Source organism: Pantherophis guttatus, chromosome 15, assembly GCF_059756535.1.
Source record: "Pantherophis guttatus breed Tessera chromosome 15, ASM5975653v1, whole genome shotgun sequence".
In the NCBI taxonomy this organism is placed as follows: Eukaryota; Metazoa; Chordata; class Lepidosauria; order Squamata; family Colubridae; genus Pantherophis; species Pantherophis guttatus.
Window position 1 is genome coordinate 20,657,291 of NC_142077.1, and position 19,810 is coordinate 20,677,100.

Genomic DNA, 19,810 nt, shown 5'->3' on the forward strand with positions numbered 1-19,810 from the left:
ATTCTAGTATTATTTATTATATCCTTATTATTGTTTCCCTTCATTCCACACTTTTTATTTAAATGATGGAATGCTTTCCATCGCGGGAATCATGTGACTACATGATAACTCTTAATTGGCATGCTCCAGATGGAATAAAAGAGGCCACCACTCAGGCTGGAAAGTCCAAAAAGTTGCTACTCCTGCAACAAGAAAAATCACAAACAAAACCCATTCATACCACAATGACCACACCAGTTTTTGGAAAAGTTTATTCTCAGCAGGTCTTCTTCAGGAATCACTTGCCACTCTTTAAGTTCTCCCACTGGTCCTTTTACATGGGTGTAGTGGTCCACCCTTTGTCTTTAGGTTGGACTGCTGTTTCAGTAGTCAGCAGGACTTGGTAGGACCTGTCCCAGGCTTGGCTAAGTTTGTCCTCATGTCAGGTTTTATCAGGACCCAATCACCAGGCTGGAACTTATGAACGGCAAAATCGAGAGGTAGGGTTTGAGCTAGGAGTCCTTTGATTCTGAGGTAAGATGAAGAAGAAGAGAGGCCACGTATACAGTTCTTTACGAACATGTCTTTAGTTCCCTAGTGTGGAATTTCCCCCATTCTGTCCAAGCGTGGTAATCCAAACATCATTTGGCAAGGCAAGGGTAAAGATTTGGTTCACAGCAGAGATGATTTTGCATTCCATGGAACATGACATTCCCACTGCCTCCATTATTAATTGAAGCACTTTTGCAGTAAAATGAGTCTCTTGGTTGCTGTCTATAGCTTCTACTGTCCCATATTTAGGTATTATCTGTTAATTTTGGTGACTACTGCTGAGTGGCTCTCATGGCTCGATAAACCTCAACCCATCCAGTCAAGTGACCCACTGTCACCAATAAATATCTAAGTCTCCCCACTTAAGTTGGTCTAATAAAAACAACTCAAATGCATTGAAATGGTCTCCCTTCTCTTTCTACTGCTCACATTTTCTTTAACTAGTTCTCACCTAACACTTAAACATTCAGTTCTTTCTGCCGCTGCCATCCTGGCTTCCAAGTAGCACCTCAAGCTTCAAAGAAATTCAAAGCTTGATTTCACAAGCCTGTGCAAACCAACTTACCTAAATGTCTTCTCTTACCTGCTACCACTTTCTCTTCCCATCTATAAACAAATTAACCCCTTCTCAGCACCAATATCTGATCGTCCTTCTAAATCTCCTCGTAAACTGAGCTGGATTCAAACAAAAACAAGCATACTCTCATCAAGATCACCCTCACTTGAGGAGGGGCACTAGGGCTCCTCCAAAAGTCAACTTTCTGCTTTCCTTCACTAACACTGCCATAGCTGCCACTGCTTGAACACAAACTGGAAAACCTTAACAGGCAGGATCTAACATTTTAGACAAAAATGCCACTGACTCTCCCTTACTACATATTGTAATTTCTAACTCATCTCTGTAACAATTCCTAAAAGGGCAGCAACTTGTGCTGCTAACAAACAAACAAGCAAGCAAACAAACAAACAAATAAACAAACAAACATGCCATAGGATAGAGCACCTTGTCTGCTAAGTATGCAAAATGCACGCAGACATAGAGACATAAAAGAGTAAGAAAAGCAGCTTCAAAAATAAAACAAACAATCTAAATGAGGTATTTTGAGTCAATACTCTGAAATATAATTGGGTATGTAAGTATTTGAAACCTCAAAAATGTCCAGAAGGAAAAAGAAAATCAAAATTGTATTCAGAGCCAAACACAATGCAACTGTAAAGGCAGGTATCAGATATCACCCTTTACCCTGCCTTTCTCAGGCTTGTTCAGCAGAGAGGGAAAAAAATGGTGAAAAGAACAAAAACCCGCAGCCCCCCTTTCACCCCTGCACACACCCCCAATCCTCAGAGGACTGGGACTCCCCCCCCCCATTCTCCAACCCTTGCAATATCTGGGACCCTTAGGAGCCCCTCCCATTCTATGTAGAGCCGCCCCTCCATCTCCCTGCTTCTCTCGCTCCTCCAAGGGAGTGGGGGGGCTGTCCTTGTGTAAAAGAATGATGGGGGAAAGGGAAAATACAGGGAGAAAAATGTTTAAACTACATAGAATTCTCACCTCCTTTCGCCTCTCAGCATCCTTTCAACAAAACAACCCTCTGCATTTCTCTCTAGCCTCACAGACATTTTCCACAAATTTATCTCCCACATCCTCAACACCCAGGCATTCACAGGTCTCAGGATCACTTCGCCTTATCACTCCTTATGAGCTTCGGGACATCTCACACACACCCATTCACATTTGTACTGCAATCAGACTTTTTGTATAAACCAATTTCACATACAAAAATTTCATTTAATGCTTCCTCCATGCAAACCAATCATAATTATTTCAGGGAGCTTTTTCACAAGCCAATTAGCTCCATTTTCTAAATAACTTTTTGTCTGCTGTTGTTAGAGGGTCTCATCCTTCCTGCAAGTTTGGAAATGATTACACACATACACATACACACATATACCACCAAACATTTCCAGACCTGTGGAGGTTGTTTTTTTTTTTTTTAATTTTATTTCCTTGGGCAACCTATAACTTATTCTTAAAGCAGTGGGGAAACTCAGAGAGCAGTTTAAATCATAAATATGATTGTGGGCCCTAACTACTTTCTGTTTCCCACAGCTCCAAGCCGAGATGTTTACTTAATTTGCAGGCTGGCCAGATATATCACAATCAATTCTACATGCTATTATTATAGATGCATATCCAGGAATTTTGTAACAGAAATCACACCAAATTGATCAAGTCAAATTATATCAATCTTCCCATTTAGGCAGGTTTTACATTTTTTATTACCTGCTAAAACCCAGGTGGGAAGAACAATAAACAATTTCTTCTTTCTTCTTAGTTCTTTCAGACTTCTCTGGCTCTTTTGAGAATGGTAAATTATCAAGATCTTTATAACACTGCAATATTTCTTTGCCACCCATAGATCTCTCTTTAGGCACTAGATTGTTACTACGTGCCTCTGCCCTGGGGGTGTTCTGTGTGTTCTCATTCTAACTTGGATCTCCCAGTAATCGCTGGCCCATTTTAAAGATCAAGATGTATAAGAGGTATACACATCGTTTGCATTTAGCCACGGCTCTCATGAGCAAGTTTGAACTCCACTTTTCTTTTTACAGACAACTTTTACTGCCACAACATTTTTTCATTCATTTTTTTTAATACTATTTTTTGTTTTGTTTTTTCACAACTTGTTTGTAATGTGTTCCAGTGGGATAACATAGCCAAATGGAGAACATGGCCCAATTCTTGTTACTAGTTATTTGTTCCAAACAGGCTACCAGCATGGTTGCCCATTTTTCCCAGGGGATTCCTTTCTGTCAGCTCGAAGCCTGACTAGACTCTCTTTCTTCCTGAGGAGATTTCCCACACCTTTCCGTCGGTGCGAAGCCTAACCAAACCCTCTCTTTTTCCCTAAGAGATTTCCCAGACCTCCCCTGCGGGTCCGAAGTTTGGTCAGAGCCCTCTCCTGCACTACAGATTCTTATTCCAACAGTCACACTCCTTTCAAAGCGATCGTCTCTGGCTGATCTCCTCTCGGATAATCAGAAACGCAGATTGGATCTCCGCACATCGCTTCGAGGGCAAACCTCTGAGGAATTTCCCTCGTCTCATTCACACACTCACAAAGCAACACTCCCCTTCCCAAGAGAAAAAAAAAATTCTACTCACCCAGAAGAGCTCAGTTCCATAATCCCCCACAGTGCAAGCCTCTTTGTTAGGCGTTCAGGACAGGCAGGATCGGAACCTGCCAGCAAATGACCAGATCAAAGTCACTGGAGCGCTCTTGACTTCGGTACTGGTCCAAGCTGGTTTCTTCCGTCTGCCTTTAATGAAGGCCACCAAGCCTCAAAGCGGCTCAGTTTGTGGGAAGCTGAATGCAGCCACCTTGAAGAAACTTTGCCTTCAAGTCCCTGTTCAGGCGCCAGAAATGTAAGGTCACAAAATACACTTGAGACACCAGAATGCCAAAGAGAGAGAGAGATGAGGCTTGCAAAAAAACAGATTTTATTTATGGCCAAAACCAAAATACTGGGTGGAACTATATCCAGAACATATAGATACAATGCATGCGAGGAGATAGCCACACCTTGGGGAAGGTATGGCTCCTTTTACACCCTCAGAGACGTCAGCTTAGTACCCAATTCTGGCCTCCTAACTTAGGTTTGTGTATTCCTTGTTGCCCTGCAAGGGGGAATAGAAACTTCCCAATTAGTCATCCTTGAGCATTCCTTTGTTTATTCAATTGGCCCCCTGGCTCTGGAAAGCAGGAGTTTATTCAGATCAAACATAAACTAGGGCTGAGGTATAAATTATCCCTGTTGATGGCTGTAGTTTCAACTGAGATACGTACAATGCTTTTAGATAGATTGATATGAGTTCAGGTCAAATGGCAGGGACATACGTTTGACAAATACCAGATACATTACAGAGGCCTAATAACAATATGTTTGTAACAGGAGATACAAATAGAAAGGAATAATATGTATGATACAAATACAAAGGCCTATATGTATTACAGGAACCTAATGGTTACAGAATCTAGTATACCAGTATATCATATTCTAGTATTATTTATTATATCCTTATTATTGTTTCCCTTTCACTATCTTTGGATTTTCTGAATGAAAATGTTCATGCTAGGACTTTCCCTTCTAGGTGCCAATCATTATTATAATATGGCAGCTTTCTCAGCACATGTTATAAGATGTTGGCTGGGCTGTCCTGGCTCATTTTAAATTGCTACACTGCAGAAATGGCTGGAAATTTCTTTTACAGAATCAATAAGAAACTCCACCGGAGAAACAGAGGTAGGAGACAATTAAAAAGACAGAGTTATTATCTACTTAAGTTTAGCAGCAAGTGTGAAGAGATTAGATGCCAGAAATATCAGCTGGCACCTAAGATTTGGGAATAAAGAGCCCAGATAAAGCTGCTGGTGTAAAAATGAATGACAATAAGTTTGTGTTTTTAAAGTCTATTTTTTCCCAGTGGTACCAGAAGAGCAGCTGGACTTTGGCCTCTGGAGACACATGGACGTATGTACTATATAGTTACAACCAATATATAGGACATAAACCATGAAAGTAAACATGGCTCTTTTGGGTGAGGGGGATTAACTGGGCTTGAGGGTTTTCCTTGTGCTCAAGCCCAACTTCCTTATGATCTCCATGGCTTTTCAGCAGAAGACTTCACGGGCTGGCCAGTTGCTCCCAATCCAGCAAGGGCATCCCTCTCAGCGGTCCATCACTCCGCCCCCCCGTCCCCCTCAGGTAAGCAGTCTAAATCTTCTGGGGAATGTTTTGAGTGCCCATTACTAAGTACGACAAATGATCATTTTATTATATGAAGGAATCAGGCTGAGAGATCAATTCTCTCCCATAACAAATAACCTTTTCTTTTAACCAGGAGAGGCTAGCTGCAGGGAGCTGGAGGAGAGGCAGAGGAGGTGAGAAAGTGCCAGGAATTTTGAGGGAGTTTTAATTTTAAACAAGTTGGATGGTTGGAGTGAAAACCTGAGGGGGCTAATTTCGCTCTTGTCTTCCTCTTTTACAGAATAAATATTTTGGAACAACAGCTGCAGTTCGAGAGAGAGGAGTACAAGAGCCTCCTCTGCAGAGTTCTGCAGCACGCTGGGGAGAAACGGGAGCTCCTCACGGAGATTAAAACTCTCCAAGAACAGCTGGAGAAATGAGAAATATTTAGAAGGGAATCCTTCCTTCCTTGCTTCCATGAATCGATGTGTTGGAGGAAGAGGTAGAACGAGAAAGAAAGGAATATAAAGGCTTCCTCTGTAGAGTTCTGCAACAAGCTGGCGAGAAACAGGAGCTCCTCACGGAAAACAAAAGACTGAAGGAACAACCGGACAGGTGAGAAATATTTAGTATCACCTATCATCTATCATGAGAGGGCTAATTTCTGCTTTTCATCATTTACAGGAATTCAAAAATGTTTGAAGAAATGGTAAAAGAAAGAGTCCAACTTAAAGAAGAAATAAAAGACCTTAAAATCAAGAACTGGAAGTTGAGCGAGGAGAAGGCAACAATCCTGCGGAATTTCAGGGAGAGGCTGAGGAGGTGAGAAGCAGGTAGACAGCAGCCCTGGCTGAGGGAGGGAGAGGACCAGGATTCCTTGAAGCCGCTTGGTTGAACCATGATTCCAGGGTGAAGAACCTACTCTATAAGGGATGGAGGGATAGAGGAAAATTAGAATGGGGAGGCCACATTTGACCACTTACGACAAAATCTCCCTTTCTCCTTCTTCCAGAGGCAGAGACCGACCACCATGCTGAAGGGGCTGAAACATCAGGAGGAGGACTTGGAAAATCTGCTGAGGATCCCAAGATGGCCAGAAACATCTGCCAGGAGCTTCAAGTACAGGGAGCCTCCTCCTCCCCTCCCCCTCTTCCTCCCCCTCCCCCTCCTTTCCCTCCTCGCCCCTTCCTCCTCACCAAGGAGAAATGATTCTCTGTCTCAGCCACATCCAGCTATCCCTGAAAAGTGCAGGACAACAGAAGAACGTGGTCTCCTCGCTCAACTTCCATAGGTTGTTATTGCTTTTTCTTGTTATTTTTCAGTTATCAATACAGTTGTCATTGTTATTATCATCATTATTGTCATTGTTGTTATTTCATTAGTCCTGGAACTGACCAGACTTGAATGACCGGAGTGTCCAACAGTGGCTCATGTCTGCATTCTTGTCTTATCACTTCACAAGTGTGCAGCAGGAGGCCCCAAACACTGGGAGCTCCAGAACAAATCTTCTGGAATCTTCTTCTGAAATCAGGAATTCAAAAATGTTTGAGGAGATGGTTGAGGAACGAGTGGAGCTAAAAGATGAAATAAAAGAACTCAGATTGAAGAACCAGAATTTGAGCGAGGAGAAGGCAACAATCCTGCAGAATTTCAGGGAGAGGCTGAGAAGGTGAGAAATATGGAGATAGCAGCCCTGACTGAGGGAGGGAGAGGACCAGGATTCCTTGAAGCAGCTTAGAAAGAAATGAGATCTCATCCAGCCACTCCTGGAATCATGAAATGGACGCAGGGATTGATGACAAATCCACCCATTTCCTCCATTTAAATTCAAAAGTTAATTTTTTTCATCAGCCTACATAAAATAACATTAGGATTCCAGGATGAAGAATCTACCCTATAAGAGATGGAGGAATAGATGAAAATTAGAATGGGGAGGCCACATTGGAACCCTTACTACTAAATCTCCCCTTCTTATTCTTCCAGAGCCAGAGACTCCATCACTCACCAACCACCATGTTGAAGGGGCTGGAACATCCCATGGGGAAGGAGAGGACCAGGAGGAGGACTTGAAGAACTAGGAAAAGCTCCCGAGGAATCCCAAAATGGATTGAAACATCTATTGTACTACAAACACCCCTACATTTCTAAAATAAAGTTCCAAAAGAAGGAGAAAACTTACGAATGTCTGGCTCCTGACACTTTTAGTCCTATGTGTATAAAGCTAGGTCTACTATGAGGAGCTCCTGAAGGAAAATTTCCAGCTTGTGGAAAACAACGCAGGACTCTATAAAGGAGCTGGAGGAGAAACAGTGGAGGTGAGAAATTTTCTGACAGCACCCCTGACTTTCATTGTTGGTCCAAATTTATCTCTAACCTTGTGATTTTTCTAGAGAGAAAGAACTGAGGAAGAACCTCTGCAGGTGACTGATGTACAGAGACCAGCTGGTACCACTTAATAGTACAGAGTCCAAAAGAAACACAAAGGCAGACATTAGAACACTGGAAGACAAGAGAGAAACTCTTGAAGACGTGAAACCTTTGATGCTGCCCTATAAACCGGAGAAGGAATGGCTGAAAGCTTCTGGGGAGAATCTCAAAGCCAAGAAAGCCCCACAGAGGCTTCTTCTCAGCCATCCAGAGACTCCCTGGCAGGAAGACTCTTCTGGCATCCCTGGTCAACCTTCCAAAGGAAGGTCCTGGAGCCTCCAGAGGGGTTGGCTGGATGTATCCATAATTCTTCTCCAAGAAAAAGGAACAGAAACACCTCATTGAAATGTGCAGAAATGGAGGGAAGCATCTGTTCAAGCCATTCAAGATTGACAGACGTCTATGGTAGAGATCCACACTCCATGCCTTGAGGTGATCTTCCTTCTGAGGGGATCCTTTGATGGAAAGTGAGGGTTCTCCTCTTCCTTTTTTCTCCCATCGAGCACTGAAATGGCTTCTCCTCTTGCCTTTTTGGCTGCTGTTCCTCAGGCCTTTGAGGTCCCAATGGAGCTGGATAGGACTCTCCTTCCAGGTCACGTCAGACATCAGATTTGGCTCTGAATCATTCTCATCAACTCCCTGATAAAAATAAAGAAAAGCCCATTAAAATGCAAGAATGAGAGATCCGTCTATGTAAATGGTGTGTTTGTGGCATTGGGTTCCTGCACGGGGGATGGGGTTGGACTAGATGACCATGAAGGTGCCTTTCAAAGCTTACATTCCGTGATTCTCTGAATGCCTGCAATACAGGTAGTCCTTGACTTATGACCATTCATTTAGCAAGGTTGAAAGTTATGAGAAAGCTGAGAAACGCAACTTAGAAGGCAGATCCTCACAGTGTCCCTGTTTAGGCCTGGAGGCTGAACCACAGGAAGAACAACTGCAGGTTTTGGGTCTGGCTAGTCTAAAGAAAAGAAGAATTAGGGGTGATGTGATAGCAGTATTTCAATATCTGGGAGGCTGCCACAAAGAAGACGGGGTCAAATTATTCTCCAGAGCACCAGAGGGCAGGACAAGAAACAATGGATGGAAACTGAACAAAGAGAGAAGCAGCCTGGAATTACGGAGAAACTTCCTAACAGGGAGGACAAGTGGCCCGTGGAACTGCCTGCCTCCAGAAGTTGTGGCTGCTTCATCCCTGGAGGTTTTTCAGAAGAAACTAGACAGCCACTTCTCTGAGATCATTTAGGTTCTCCTGCTTGAGCAGGGGGCTGGACTAGAAGACCTCCAAGGTCCCTTCCAGCTCTATTCTATTCTATTCTATTCTATTCTATTCTATTCTATTCTATTCTATTCTATTCTATTCTGGAGGTGGAGGCCTCAGACACAGCCGGTCCCCCATTTTCTGGGCTGCTCTCTCATCAGCCCCCAGGAAGATCAAGACCGTTAAGACAGGACGACCCCTGAGAATTTTATGAGTTGGTACATTCTAATGGCTCTCTGACTACCCAGAATCCCCCTGTCCAAGTGGTTCAGACCGAAGCAGCAGCAAAAACCCTCAGCTAATAAAAAAATAAACACTGTTGCCATGACTACATCTCCAGGCATCCACCTTCAGATTATGGACTTTTGGAATTAAAGCTCCATTTTTTAGCTAAAACTTAATTCACACCTGTTAGTTTTGCTTGAGCAGTGTGAACAATTGACAGTGTGAAAGCAGGGGTGGGTTCTAAATTTTTTTACTACCGGTTCTGTGGGCGTGGCTTATTTTGTGGGCGTGATCATGTGACTGGGTGGGCGTGGCTTGTGGTCATGTGACCAGGTGGCCATGGCTCTGTGTATAGGGACTTCTCAGAGGGCTGAAAAAAATCATTTCTGACAGGTCCTCGCACTTTTGACTGGTTCTCACATTTATGCCCGTGCAGCATTCTTAACAACCATGTCACTCATTTCACAACTGCTTCTCTTCACCATGGTGACAAGATAGGGCAAAAAACGTAAAATATGAGGACAGTCGTAAGTTCGAGGACTGGTCAAAAGTGCGAGGACCAGTCAAAAATAACTTTTTCAGCCCTCTGAGTAGTCCATATGCACAAAAGGACTACCCAGAGGGCTGAAAAAAGTGATTTCTGACAGGTCCTCACACTTTTGATGAGTCTTCGCACTTATGACCGGTCATCATTTATGCCCATTGTAGCATTCTTAACAACTGTGTCACTCATTTCACAACTGCTTCTCTTCACCATGGTGACAAGATAGGGCAAAAACGTAAAATGTGAGGACAGTTGTAAGTTCTAGGACTGGTCAAAAGTGCAAGGACCAGTCAAAAATAACTTTTTCAGCCCTCTGAGTAGTCCATATGCACAAAAGAATACAGCAATAGAGAGGGATGAAGGAAGGAGAAGACAGATGGAAGAAGGAAGGAGAGAGAGGGAAGGAAGAGAAGGGAGGAAGGAAGGGAAGGGAAATTAGAGTAGGAGGGAGGGTAAGAGAGGGAGGAAGAGAGGAGGAGAAGGAGAAAGGAAGAGGAAGTAGGGAGGAGAAGAAGAGGGGGGAGAGAAGGGAAGAAGGAAAGACAAGAGAGAGGTGGTAGGTTTGAGGAGAAAGATTGCTGTACAATAAAAAAGATGAAAGGGAAGAAAGCCAACCCCAAACAAATATAAAGATATTAAGATAAAGAATGAATTGTTAAACTTTAAAGAATAAAAGAGAACAAATATGAATAAATAGCAATAATTAGAAACATACATACAAACATACAATGTATTTTCTTTGAACAGAGTATTTGGCCGGTTCACAAATTTAAACAGTGTTTAGTCATTTCAATTAAATTTACAATTTCTATATTTCCTTTTTTGCCATATTTATTCCTTATCTATTTTTTTAAAAAACCAATATTACCCTTCATCCTCCTCTCTAATCTTAATCAAATTCAATTTTCCCCTTCTATTCTATATTATACCCCTTCCCATTGTCATCTATTTTTATATCCATCCTCACATTGGTTAATTATGTAATATTACAGTTGTTTAATACAAATTCAACATTTTAATATAAATCAATTAGTTATATAACTATCTTTTTTGTATATTAATCAATATGAACATGAATATTCTAATTATTTCCATGCAATCCAATTTCTTACATTAATTAATTACTTAATTATATTTACCAATAATAATAAATCAAATAATTTCCCCCATATATTCCTCCAAACCACAACTTAACCATTTCTGCTTTCAACACAATATACAATTAATAGTATCTCAATTATTACAATTCCCTAGTTAAATAGAGCTTTTTTTCTTTTGTGTTTTAAAATCTTGAACTCTCCTCTTTTGCCCTAAATTTCCCATTGTTTGCACCTACCTTTTTTGGTGAGGAAAAAGAAAAGAACTCTGCCTCTGCCTAATTTTCCAACGTTGCAGCAAACAGCAAAGCCGACAGCCTGCTTTACTTTCACTTTCGTTTTCAGCTTCATTTGCACAAGGAGAAAAAAAAAATCTGCTCCGGCAATTTAGCTCTTTGCAGCAACAGAGCCCTCTGCAAAACAGCTGAGAGCAAATCAGCTGAGAGTTGGGAGGCCGATCTAATCAATGGGCTAATTAGCCTATGCTGAAGATGAAAGGAGTTGTTTTTTCTTGCTGTTTGCTTGCAAGGATAACTGCACAGGCCAAAGGGTGGGGGCTACCCTCTTTGCCTCTTACCGCCCCCCTAAGGCATCCCACCGCCCCCCCAGGGAGCAGTACTGCCCACTTTGGGAACCACTGGTCTACTCATTTGTTTTAACACTGATCAGCTGTAGGGCGGCCTTTTGAAGCCCCACAGCTAGGGTTTAAACAGTTTTTTCCCTTCTAGCCGATCAGCTGGGACTCAGGAGGCAGCAATAGATTGGGGATGGGGCCAAATAAAAGTAAGAATAATGTGGGGGGGGCAGAGGAGGGGTGGGGGGGCAGAGTCGGTTCCATGAGTCATATCGTCACCACTACCAGCTCGGCGGAACTGGGCCCAACCGGGAGGAACCCACCACTGCTGCAGATCCTCTCCACCTCTTCCTGGATTAGCGGAGGGCTTCCTGTCACTTCCCATCGGATTGGGGGGTTTCTGTGACCCCCAAGTCATCCCTGGCTGTGGGGTGCACCTCCCCTCTTCTCATCCAGCGCCACCCGATCCCCAAATTCTTCCTCCGGCAGAAATCTTCCTCTGGGAAAGGAGGAGCGTCCGTCTCAGCCAGATGCTTCCAGCCCCAGAAGAGGAAGGGGGGATCTGAATTGGGGGGAGGAAGCGTTGATCTCGGACTTTGGAGGTGGGAAGGGCCAGAACCAGCAGCAGCACCAATGGGAATTCTTCCTGCTTGAGCGTCATCGGTCTCCGGGCAGAGTCCTTGGGGGCTTCACCTGAAGGAGGAGAGCCAGTTCTGCAGAGAGAGAGAGAAGCGGAGAAAGTAGGAGGGGGATCTTGGGCTGAAGAACCGAGCGGAACTCTCTCCTGCATTGGGTGAAGTCAAGGGAAACTTTGCCCGGAGACTGATGATGCTAAAGGAGGGAGAATTCCCATTGGTCCCCCTGTTCTTTCTGGACACTCCCAATTTCGAAGTTTGAGGCAGCCCCATTCTGGGCCAGGCAGCCTTTCTGCAATCCCTTCGCTTTGCGGAGAGAGGGAACCGGTGGGAAATTCCACTGCCTGAGCCAAAAGGGTCTACGGCAGGGGTGAAATGCTCCCGGTTTGGACCGGATTGCCCGATCCGGTAGTGATGGAGGCGAGTGGTTCGGAGAACCGGTAGCAAAAATCCCTGCCCCCCCCCCCACATGCCCAACTGAGCCATGCGATCCTCAGAGGCTTTTTTTCTTTTAAATGCCTCTGACGATCCAAGCTGAGTTGCCTGACCGTCAGAGGCATTTAAAAGAAAAAAGCCTCTGACAATCAGGTAACTCAGCTGGGATCGTCAGAGCCTTTTGAAAGGATTTTTTACAACCACTTTGCCGAAGAGGTTGTAGAAAAAATGGTTTTAAAAGTTTTTTAAAAATCGCCACGCCCACCCAATCACATTACCCCACCACCACCAAGCCACGCCCACAGAACCGGTAGTAACAAATTTTAGATTTCACCCCTGGTTTACGGGATCTTGAGACAGATCGTTTTCTCAGGGGGTGGGGGGGACCCTCAGGAGGGGAAGGGCCAGGAGGCGGGGCCAGGTCGAGGCAATGTCAATAAGTTTGTGTTTTTAAAGCAGGCTATTTGTTTTCCAGTGGTTCCAGAGGAGCAGCCCGTCCTGTGGAAACGGGGACCGACGGAGGTATGTCATATTTATTTCTTTAATTGTTTCTCAACACGTACCCAATGGGACCCAAACCCTGGAAGTCAAAATGGCTCTTTTGGGTGAGGGGGCCTGGATTAACCGGGCTTGAGGGTTTTTCCTGGGCTCAGGCCCAACATCCTCATGGCCTCCATTGCTTTTCAGCAGACGAATTCACGGGCCGGCAACCTGCCCCCTATCAACGAAGGTCCTCCCCCTCAGCGGTCCTTTACCCCCCGCCCCCCCAAGGTAAGCAATCTAAATCTTCTGGGGCAGGGGTGGGTTCTAATTTTTTTTACTCCCGGTTCTGTGGGTGTGGCTTATTTTGTGGGCGTGGCTTGGTGGGGGTTAATGTGACTGGGTGGGCGTGGCCACCTTTTTTTATTAAACTTTTAAAAGCATTTTTTCTACAACCTTAAGAGGTTGCAGAAAAAAATTGCTTTGAAAAGCCTCTGATGATCAGGCAACTCAGCTGGGATCGCCAGAGGCTTTTAAAGGCATTTTTTCCCCTACAACCTCTTCGGTCGAAGAGCTTGTAGGAAAAATGCTTTTCAAAGCCTCTGACGATATATATATTTCACGGCTGTTATTTTAACTTTTCCAGACTCCTGCAACATCTGGGGGGCGACCGCTGAGGAATCCGAGGGAGAAGAGTGGCACGTAAGTCTTCATTTTACCTAAAGAATATAAAATATAACATTTATTTTTTAAATGAATCCTTTGTTGAAACACCTTTGGATTTTATGAGAGCATCTAGTCTTTTGGCCTTAGAGCCGATCTTGCCATGGAAATCTTTGCCCACTCTTCCTTCAAAAGGGCTCCAAAATTGGAACATTGGGCGCTATCTAACAAAATGAAATTCAAGGGTGAAAAAAGTGAGGTTCTACATTTAGCCAAGAAAAACAAACTGCACAGGGACAGTATATGGGGCACCTCGCTCAACAGGAGTAACTCTCAGAGGGATCTTGGAGTCCTAGTGGACAACCGTTTAAACAGGAGCCAGGCGTGTGCAGCAGCTGCCAAAAAAGCCAACCCAGTTCCAGGCTGCATCAACAGAGGGATAGAATCAAGACCACGTGAAGTGTTCATGCCACTTTTTAAGGCCTTGGTAAGGCCACACTTGGAATATTGCATCGTTTTGGTCGCCACGATGTAAAAAGGATGTGGAGACTCTAGAAAGAGTGCAGAGAAGAGCAACAAAGACGATGAGGGGACTGGAGGCTAAAACATAGGAAGAACAGTTGCAGGAACTGGGTGTGTCTAGTTGAATGAAAAGAAGGACCAGGGGAGACATGACAGCAGTGTTCTCAGGGGCCGCCACAAACAAGAGGGAGCGAATCTACTCTCCAAAGCTCCCGAGGGCAGGACAAGAAACAACGGGTGGAAACTCATCAAGGAGAGAAGCAACTTAGAACTAAGGAGAAATTTCCTGACAGTGAGAACAATCAATCAGTGGAACAACTTGTCTCCAGAAGTTGTGGCTGTTCCAACACCGGAAGTTTTTAAGAAGATGTTGGATAACCATTTCTCTGAAGTGGTGGAGGGTTTCCTGCCTGGACAGGGGGGTGGACCAGAAGACCTCCAAGGTCCCTTCCAACTCTGTTTTTGTTGTTGTTGTTGTTGTTGTTGTTATAATTATAATTATATGAAATTGTCAGACTTGGGAGGGGGTCTTCTGCTGTGCCCAGCTCTCTTCCGGTCCCCTTCTAAATCTCTGGATTAGATTCCGAGCCCGGATCATTCATTTGATCTTCTTGTAGGGAAGCCACTGTTGTGTGGTGTGTTCTGGGGCAATCTCTGTAAACGCCAGTCTGTTCGAGGGAGTAGTTGTTTTATAATCTAACCTTTTTGCTTTCAGCCTTTTGTTCTTTGCAATTAACCTGTTTGTGCAATTCTACAACGTCCTGGGCTTTTCCTAAGCTTTGTTTTTCTTTACTCTGCCTGTTTGGTTGTTTCTGTATCTTTGCCTGGGTTCTGGTGTGTTGTAAACGTTCCTTTTCTTCACCTGTCTGAGGTTTGGATGACCTCGGTTTCCCTCCTTTGGATGGTTGCTTTAGAGCCTTTTTCCGATTCTAATGTGCTTAGAGTTCTTAGTTGTTTGTTTGTATTTGGTTGCAGTTTGTTATCGATTTGGTTTCTAGTTCAGCTTTTAATGGTAACTGTGTCCCAATAGGGGTTCTTCAGATAATAAGACCTCAGAGCATTTCCCTTCCTACAATGCAATGAAGGGACTTGTTGGGCAATTCCGATGGTGGCTGAGGGCTAATCCTACCTTTGCTCAGAATATCCTGTCTTGAATGGATGACCAAATCTGTATTTGTAAAGGTTGGCCCCTTAGTTTCTACTGAAATAAAGAGGTACTCGCCTTCTTTCCAAGCAGCCTTTGAGCTCAGAACTCAAAACCCCTTTAAAACCCTTGTTCCAAACGGCCAAGGTCTGGGAAAAATCCATCCACGGACCCAATGGGTCTGTGCCAGGAAGGGAGGCTTACCCGGGCCAGGTCCATTGATCAGGTGAGTTTGAAGTCCCATCTTGGGGAGCCAAACTGATGGAAGAAATATCCCTCTGGTTCAGTTCCAAGCTGGGAGAAAGACACTGGAAACATGGAGGCTGATTGGAAAGATGGTTTATTGATGGACAGGAGGACATGGGTTTGAAGTCCTGGGCAGCTGAGCACATGGAGTGGAGAGTCAGGGGTATTGATACCTTCTCTTGGGCCTTGAACTTGAGCTTGCTGTTCCTGTGCAAGAACATGTATTCTATTGGCTGTTGTCAGACTCCCATGGAGCCATGTGCAAATCCGCGGAGTTTGTCTGAGATACGTTTGGTTGAAGCTTGGGCTGATGCAATGGCCTTAGGAGATTTTGCAATGCAGTGAGCTCTGCGGTTAGATAATCCTATTTTGTCCTGGAGGGCCATGTCTTAATCCCAAAACCCTGGAGATGAAGGTCTTTTGTCTTGTAGATAGGATGGCCCAGTCTCTCTTCATGGGCACCAAGTATCTGCTGGGGGCAGGGATTTCTATTTCTCTTTTAGGGGAAATATAATACTCTGCCTTTTTAATATTTCATTCTTCTGGGAGGGAGTGGCTTCCCACAATGGTTATAGCATTGTTTCCTGTAAGGAGAGATTTCTGATTGTTGCAGTAGAAATGGCAACACCGAATTTATGCACACACACAAACATAAAGGTATTTTAAAAATATTTTTAAATTGAAGAAAACGTTTGATGATTCTAGTAAAAATAATCAAGGGACTAATTTCTCTCCGGTTCTCGTATTTACAGCAAAACTCCGAAGGAGGAGCTCCCGCACAAATCTCCCCAGCGTCAGACCACCAATGCAGAACTCTGCAGGCAGCTGGAGGAGAGCCACAGGAGGTGAGAAAGGGCCAGGAATTTTTAGGGAGTCTTAATTCTAAGCAGGTTGGATGGTTGGGGTGAAAACCTGAGGGGGCTAATTTTGCTCTTGTCTTCGTCTCTTACAGAATCGAAACTTTGGAACAACAGTTGCAGTTGGAGAAAGACGAGTATAAGAGCCTCCTCTGCAGAGTTCTGCAGCACGCTGGGGAGAAAAGGGAGCTCCTCACGGAGATTAAAACCCTCCAAGAACAGTTGGAGAGGTGAGAAATATTTAGAAGGGAATCCTTCCTTCCTTGCTTCCATCCGTCCGTCTATCTATCTATCTATCTATCTATCTATCTATCTATCTATCTATCATCAATCATGAGAGGCCTAATTTCTGCTTTTCTTAATTTACAGGAATTCAAAAACATTTCAACAAATGGTGGAGGAAAGACTTAATTTAAAAAAAGAAAATCAAGAATTAAAATTGAAGAACTGGAAGTTGAGCGAGGAGAAGGCGACCATCCTGCGAAATTTCAGGGAGAGGCTGAGGAGGTGAGAAGCAGGTAGACAGTAGCCCTGACTGAGGGAGGGAGAGGACCAGGATTCCCTGAAGCAGCTTGGTTGAAGCAGGATTCCAGGGTGAAGAACCTGCCCTATAAGGGATGGAGGGAGAGAGGAAAATTAGAACGGGGAGGCCACATTTGATCACTTATGACAAAATCTCCCTTTCTCCTTCTTCCAGAGGCAGAGACTGAAGGGGCTGGAAGATCAGGAAGATCCTCCCCCTCCCCTTCCCCCTTCCTTTCCCTCCTCCCCTCCTCCCTCCTTCCCATCCCCCTCCCCTTCCCCCTCCTCCCCTTCCCCATTCTCCACCCCCTCCTCCCCCTCCCTCTCCTCCCCCTCCCTTTCCCATATATCCCTCTTCCCCTCCTCCTGCCCCTTTTCTCTCTCCCCATCCCCCTCCTCCTCCCCCCTCCCTCTCCTCCCCTTCCCCTCCTTCCCCTCCCTCACCCCTTCCTCACCATCCTCTGCCTCCCTGAAAACATCCAGCCCTCCCTGGAAAGAGCAGGACAAGGGAATACCATCGTCTCCTCGCTCAACTTCCCTAGATTGTGATTGTTTTATTTTTATTTTAGTTATTATCAGTTATTGTTATATTCCAGTTATATTTTACAGTTATTATCAGATGTTGTTATATTACAGTTATATTTTACTGTTATTATCATCATTAATACAAATTATTATTGTTATCATCATCATTATTGTCATTGTCGTTATTTCAACAGTCGTGGATATGACCAGGCTTGACAAGTGTGCAGTAGGAGGCCCCAAACCCTGGGACGGCTGTCGTGGTAGGAGAGGTCTGTCCTGACCCTTCCCTGTCCCCACGGTAGATCCCCTCATGTGGACATCTGGATGGAGATGTCCATCCCGTCAGCTGCATCCAGAGGAGCCAAAGGGAGTGGTCCTTCCTCCCACAACCGTCCCTGGGAACAGGGGCTCCTCCAGTAGAGAGCACGTCCAGCAAGGCCTCTGAAGGGCCAAGTGGATTCAGAGAGTTGTCAGGGAGGTTGTGGCCAAGTGTGAGATTGTGCAGGAGCTGGGGATCCTTACCCACCAATTGAATGGCAAAAATACACCAAAGTATATTAAAGTCACTGATAGAGAAGCTCCTTTATGAAATTCTTATATCATCATGAATAGAAAGAATAAAAATCCTCTTTTTTCCCCCAATTTAATCTTCTTTGTCTCCACAAGTTGACTGAGTCTCAAGCCAACATTGATCCAAAACCAGAGGCACATGATAGTTACCCATCACCTTGACATTTTAATGAGAGCGGAGAAGGTGGGAGGGAGATAGTTCTCCACCAGAGTTAAGAGTCACAAACCAACCATTATTTGTAGAAGGACTAACATTTATCTGGCCACGAAAGGGGATTCAGAATAATTCAATCACTAAAACAGAACGATCATAAAAGGAAGAGGATTCTTTTAATGTGAGAAACATTTACCGAGTCTTTAAAAAAACGACTTTGTTTCTATAAGGATCAGGAATTGGGTATCCATGAGAGCTTATCAAAATAGGGAGCTGGTCTTTGCAGAGGCCACTACAACCGTTTCAATCACTACTTTAAACGACAGTTAGCATTCAAGTGATGAACTCAAGTTTGGATGGAGAGAGGGAAATCATCTGGAGTTCTTACGGTTTCTGTTCCGTCCCATCTTTGGATCTCAGCGACTTCCACAAAATAAGATGAAAAGAGAGAAGCTTTGGAAATCCAGGCCATTCAGGAAATTAGACAGGTCCTATAATACAGGAGTAAGTGAAGTAAAAAGAAAAGAAGGAAAGTGTTAGGAATGCAAAGAGAGGGAAGGAAACTCCAGCACAGGGAATGACTTAAGAAGGAAAGTGACAAGGAGGAGCCTGGTTGGAAGTCCTTGCTGTATGCGAACTTCTTTTTCACCTGAGGATTATCCCCCTTGGTTTACTAAATAAATCAGTCTTTTACAACAAAGGCTGTTAATTAATTGCATTAACAGCTGCCAAGAATTCAAAGAATAATAACTGAAAGCTTACTATGACTGGCAGAATGCCCAGAAGCAATTTGCAGGAAGCTGATAAGATAAGCAAGACAAGACAGGAGGGTATGTGAATGAAGTTGTTCCCTGGAAATTGCTTCAATCGGTGTTCCTCCTTAAATAGGCTAAGGGAGTGGCCAATTAGCCCCAAGCCTTACTCTCGAGGAGACCTCCTCCTGAGGAGCCACTCCTGCCTTTTGGCAGCTCTGTGCACCAGTGCATCAGGAAGAGGCTCCTCCTCTTCGTCCTCTTCACTTAAGGGAGCTTCTGAAGGCCCTGGCTGAATCCTTGCCTCTGGCACCACATCTTCTCCAGCCTCCTCACTGTCCGACTCAAAAGCCAGCTGCACAGGCTGCTGGCGCAGCATCGCACCAGCCTCCTCGCTGTCTGAATCAGCTACTAGCTGCACAGGCCGTGTACGGGCCACAACAGCTGGATAACTATGGGCCAGTCACTCTCAGCCCAAAATTTCAAGCTCAGGGAACAAGCTAGCGGGTCAATTCCGGTTTGTCAATCAATTCCTATTGCAACCAATGAGCAATCAACTCAGGGGTGCAATTCAGCGGGTTCTGACAGGTTCTGGAGAACCGGTAGCGGAAATATTGAGTAGTTCGGACAACGGGCAAATACCACCTTTGGCTGGCCCCAGAGTGGGATGGGAATGGGGATTTTGCAGTATCTTTTCCCCAGTAGTGGGGAGGAAATGGAGATTTTGCAGTATCCTTCCCCTGCCACGCCCACCAAGCCACGCACACCTACCAAGCCCCGCTCACGGAATCGGTAGTAAAAAAATTCAATTCGACCACTGAATCAACTCGGTACCGAAAGAAAGAAAGAAAGGAAGGAAGAAAGAAAGAGAGAGAGAGAGAGAGAGATGGAGGG

The 19,810-nt window shown here is 44.5% G+C and overlaps 1 protein-coding gene and 2 long non-coding RNA genes across 4 annotated transcripts; 2 read left to right on the top strand and 1 right to left on the bottom strand.

Annotated features, from left to right (window-relative positions):
* The first annotated feature begins 1,914 nt into the window (after positions 1–1,914).
* LOC117659077 (uncharacterized) lies at positions 1,915–7,756 on the top strand. Of its 2 annotated transcripts, none has more exons than XR_015730082.1 (4): positions 1,915–6,102; positions 6,293–6,571; positions 6,663–6,949; positions 7,264–7,756. XR_015730082.1 is itself a non-coding variant. In XM_087879412.1 (4 exons), exons 2-4 carry the CDS (start codon positions 6,486–6,488, stop codon positions 7,298–7,300), a joined length of 330 nt encoding a protein of 109 aa, XP_087735538.1. In that variant the 5' UTR covers positions 1,915–6,102; positions 6,293–6,485; the 3' UTR covers positions 7,301–7,756. The 2 variants fall into 2 exon arrangements, 1 of the variants encoding a protein (XP_087735538.1); XM_087879412.1 differs by having other exon boundaries at positions 6,743–6,949.
* Positions 7,757–12,884: 5,128 nt separating this feature from the next.
* On the top strand, positions 12,885–16,577 carry LOC148112072 (uncharacterized). Its single transcript, XR_015729935.1, has 4 exons — positions 12,885–13,003; positions 13,608–13,663; positions 16,289–16,381; positions 16,489–16,577. It is a non-coding gene; the product is annotated as an uncharacterized LOC148112072 (long non-coding RNA).
* LOC148112073 (uncharacterized) lies at positions 15,615–18,766 on the bottom strand. The gene is made up of 2 exons (XR_015729936.1): positions 18,553–18,766; positions 15,615–17,001 (listed from the first exon to the last, which is right to left on the bottom strand). It is a non-coding gene; the product is annotated as an uncharacterized LOC148112073 (long non-coding RNA).
* Positions 18,767–19,810: the final 1,044 nt, after the last annotated feature.